Below are 4,892 nucleotides of genomic sequence, written 5' to 3'. Positions count from 1 at the left end.
GGGTAAAATATGACCTGGATACATCAAAGTTACACTTGGCATAGTTTGAAGATTAAAAAGTTTGCTTATCTCCATCTCCGCTCTTTTCAGAGTAAAGTGTGTCGGGGCAAAACTATGTGATGCTGTGCACAAAGGGCTAAAACTCATTTCAAACTTGTTTTGAATAGAGTGGATAAATATATTGACTCATTTCAAACTTGTTTTGAATAGAGTGGATAAATATATTGAGGAAAGCATGTAACCATGCAGTAAGAGACTCAAAGGAAGCTCAGAGCACATCCCAATCAGTAGTAAAACATTACATTACAGCTACTCCAAATAAACACAATTGGCAGGCATTATATTTTAAGAGTTATTTAAAGGACCCATCTGAGATTCCTTTTGTCCATGTAGGATACTGAAATACCGACATATAAATGCGAGTACAACTGAAGTGTTAAACTACATATACATAAGAGCAGGAACTAAATAAAGCAAATGGGACTCCACACGGAGTCCAAACTTACCAAAAGAATAATCCAGAAAATAGTCATGTTAAGCATGCAAAAAATGCAAAAAAAAAAAAAAAAAACACAAAAAAGGAAATGTAAAACAACACTAAAAGGCAACTCAGACACAGTTAAACATTGAAACAGCTCCACATCTTTGCGAGAAGCAGTTAAACATCTTAAACACAAAGTAGAAGGCAAAGCGGCATCTGAAATATACAACACTTCAAACGGACATGGTGGTTGGTTATTACGAAGGGACCAAAATGAAAAAAAATAAAATGAACACAAAACACACTTGAGACATGGAATGAATATAAAAATCATATTTTATAGCACATATGAAAAAAAAAATATTTGGTTAAATTGTTATGAGACAATCCATTAAATAAATTAAGGCAGATCCTGGATGTCATGACGTTGATGATTTTCCTGTTTTCCCAAAATCACCTTTCCTTTGTTGCTTATAGGGATATGCCGGTATCAAATGTTCATGTTGCGATTAATTGCTAATGCTTTTATCACGGTATGCGGTATTATCACGATATTGAAATTTAGTTTTAAAAAAGTGCTGTCATAATACAGTATAACAGGTTTAATAACTTTTTTCTTATAACAAAAATAATAACATTTAAATGCAATAAAGCAATAAAGAAAATTGTATAAAGTTAAAAGTTTTACACAGATTAAAGCAGCTGCTTTGTTTACAAGGTTTCCGGGGTAACGGCTGCATTTAAATGAATTATTATTATTATTTCTGCAGTTTAGCGCCATCTGCTGTCTGAGAGTGGAAGTGCGCTTTCATCCAGAGCGTCTCTCACATGTTCCGCCATGTGCTTCTTGTCCGCGCTTGTTTACGTCAGAGTGCGCATGCATCTTTCACGCAGCATACAGCGGTGTTGTGCATTTTGATCAGTTGATGGGAAAAGTATTCTTAAAATGCATTCAAAATTCTGAATAATTTGTAATATATAATTATTCACGGTATTTAGAAGTGCCCACGATAACAATATTGTGCATATTCATTACCGTGATATATCGCATTACCGAATACCGGCACAAGTCTAGTGGCTTATGAATAAAAATTCAGGCTAAATGTCATCTTTACCCGTTTTCCTCTAAAATGGACATTCCAGAGCTTGTGCTTGGATAGAATTTAGGGTGAATCTCAATTTACTTGACAGTCGAATGATGTATCTGATCTGTCTTTACATATTGCTTTTATGTAGCATCAGAAGTTATGTAAATATAAAAACAAATTTCTTATCAATCAATTCACACATATGTTTTTTTGTAAATAAAATTTCACTCATGAACAAATGGAGAAAATAAGGAGTGTCCATCAAGTGAATGTGCATAAAGACACCCCAATCGGGTGCTTCCAATTTAGGAAACTTTTTAAAGAACAGAAGTGGTCTAGTTTTAAAGAAAATCCAAAGCCTATTTTGGCTATTATGCATTTCCAAATGCTGGAAATGTGCAGAATTTAGGGTTGGGTACCTATGTAACCGGTATGTACTAGAACTGAATCAGAACGCAGATTTCGGTGCCACCAATGCTTCAGCGATCGATTGAAATATTTGTTCTCTGGTTCTCCGAAACGGACGCAAGGATCACCGGCACCGCAATAATTTCCCAACTGAGAAAATGCACGAACGCAAGTCGGAAAGCTCATAATACAAATCCAACACATTTTGTAGTAACGTGAGTGTCCATGTTGTTTTCACATTTCGACTTAAAAGCACAACTTGGGAAATGAGAGCATCCGAGGAACGCATGAATGCAGCAATTACACTTGCTCTGATGGCAGCAGGTAGGTACCATTCTATACTGTAAAAAGCATATGGTAAAAAGGCTATGTCAATTAGCAATGGATTATAAATATACTTAATTATGATGAAAATACCAAAGATGGCTTGAATAAAACAGATAAATTATACATTGTCGCAGTCGAGTGTTTATTGTCTTTGTTTTATCATTCAAAACGTTTATATCTTGTTTACTCAGTTACAGAGATAACAATGCCTTTGTCCATATTAGGGATTTCCTGAGTCCTTTTCCTTCTGTGATACTCATGTGGAGTTTCTGCGCGAGGGCGCCCTCTGGCGTCCAGCATGAACGAAACCGACATTAAATGTGTTTATAGCGCTCAATAATGGCCAATCCATCCTATTTTGGGTATTTTTTATTTTTATTTATTTCTTTTTAAGTATCGGTTCAGGCACTGGAAACGTTTTAAAAGCATTGATTTGGCACCGGTATCGGAAAAAAACCAAACGATACCCAACCCTAGCAGAATTGTGTCAGAATAGGTACTGACTCTGGCACTAGGATCTTGTTGGTGGAAAAGGGGTATCCGAGATAAATAACCAGGCGGAAAATGTACTTTACCCCAATAGTAGTACAAGTCATTTGAGTTGTGCACAGAGATCAGAAAGTGTAGTAGCAGGAATGCCAAACCAAAACCAGTAGAGGTGTGAATCTATGACACGCCTACATTCCTAAAGCAATATGGGCTGAACTGATGTCATTTCCTTACTGATAAACACCAGTAAAGAAGTGCTGACTGCATCTTTTCTCTGGGTTATATGGATTGATACAGACAAAAATTATTCCACATTAAGAATAAATCCTATTTGTGGTCAAGTTAAGTGTGGCCAAAGGTTCCTGGAAAGACAGACAGATCTGGGAAAGCCCCTCTCATGAGAACATCATCTCATGTTCTGACCTAATAAAGCTGACACTACATCAGACATTTTGAAAAAAAGGGGCTGCATGACTAAACATTGTGTTTTTACAATGGCCTCAAACTAAACCTCAATATTCCACAACCATAAGCAGTGATGTTTGAATCACTCTCTAGTGGTTGAGGAATGAGCACCATGGTAACCCATGAACAGCATGGTAAACATGCTTCAGAGATGTTCAGGGTTGCTGCAATGGCAACAAAGTGTTACAGAAAGGACTGGGCTTGGTGGGGTATGATGGTAATCAGATGGGAGACTAAAACTGCTGAAACAGAAAACAGATTATTGAGCACTTGTTTCATTACTACAACAACTGTCACCCATCACCACATCCACTTAATATTAGCACATGAGATATACAAAGCTGTATATATTTGCTAAAGATCTATAGTCATCATTTAGAGCAGTGGTTCTCAACCAGGGGGCCTCATCAAACTTTATATATTATAAATAAATAATTACTATTAATAATATGTATACATTATTCATTATTACATATTAAAACAATATAGCTCTTATCTAAAATAGAATTCTAAAAATAAACAAAATCAAGATGTAAACAGAAATCATATTTCCCTCAATTACTGTTGTTTTATATAAGAACATACCAATTTTAAATGGAGAGCAGTTGAGTAGTTGAGCAGTTAATGCCATTAAGGAGCCCCTTTCAGCATTTTTATTTCATCAGTAACACTGAGACTAGTGCAAAATATCTGATATGATCCGGGTCACGGCACCAGATTTTAACAAAGGGGCATATTCTCTTGTGCCTTGATGAGTATTCTTAACATTATGAATTTTGATTGATCTGATATAATAACAGAAAGCATGGAGGAATAAACACCTTCCACTGACTGCTGAAAAACTGGGATGATCTTTGGTAAACATGGCAATCAAAACCTAATTTACTGATGCACCACTAAAAGCAGCAGAAAACATGCAATACTCTTTTTCATCACTTATATTGACTGATTAAAGTTGCTGTAAGAGGTTTTATAAAAACAATAAAAAAAAATCCACTTGCAGCACCTTTAATACATTAAACATCGATTGGAATTCTAATCTAATACATGGGTAAAAAAAATATACTAACATCAACATCATAACATTCACTAAAGCATACTTGATTCATAAAATGAAACTTACGTTGTTGTTGCGTGTCTCGATGGCCGGGAATTTTCTGACGATGAATTTCACAGCTGACTCCAGGTTTTTGTCAATCAGGTAAGAAGGCTTTGCCTTGGGATCTCCACAGGCCTACAACGAACAGGGAAAAACATCACTGCTAAACGTGCAACAGCTTGAACAGGACCACTGTGAACACGGGCAGAAAACTGACTGATATTCCACTGATCATGAAACAAAGATTCAAACTGTTCAGAGACAGATCAGAGAGGATGAACAGTGTGGTAAAGTGCAGGGATTTGATCACAGTTAGAAAATGCAGTGGAAGAAATAAATAAGAGAGCCAGAATGTTGAGACTGAAAATAGAGATTAAAAGAGAAAGAAGGACAGATAAAATGGAAAGTAGGAATGGGAATCAAAGGGAATTTAATGGTCATAATGATTTTTAGAACCCTTTAGGAAGCACAAAATAATTGATTCAAACTATACTGTACTATATACCAAATATACTTTGTAAAAATATTATATATA

At 35.7% G+C, this 4,892-nt stretch overlaps 1 protein-coding gene across 4 annotated transcripts in view; it reads right to left on the bottom strand.

Moving 5' to 3' along the window:
- LOC107699024 (nck-associated protein 1) overlaps positions 1-4,892 on the bottom strand; it is a 53,826-nt gene that overhangs the window by 37,616 nt on the left and 11,318 nt on the right. For all 4 annotated transcript variants that reach the window (XM_016500182.1, XM_016500183.1, XM_016500184.1 and 1 more), the window contains one exon: positions 4,382-4,492. In XM_016500182.1, coding sequence (XP_016355668.1) covers positions 4,382-4,492 — 111 coding nt within the window. The remainder of the gene's footprint in view (positions 1-4,381; positions 4,493-4,892) is intronic.

Source organism: Sinocyclocheilus anshuiensis, unplaced genomic scaffold, assembly GCF_001515605.1.
Source record: "Sinocyclocheilus anshuiensis isolate Anshui unplaced genomic scaffold, SAMN03320099.WGS_v1.1 scaffold18, whole genome shotgun sequence".
Lineage (NCBI taxonomy): Eukaryota > Metazoa > Chordata > Actinopteri > Cypriniformes > Cyprinidae > Sinocyclocheilus > Sinocyclocheilus anshuiensis.
The sequence above is the reverse complement of the archived record's forward strand: the minus strand, read 5'-3'. Positions and strand labels throughout refer to the sequence as shown.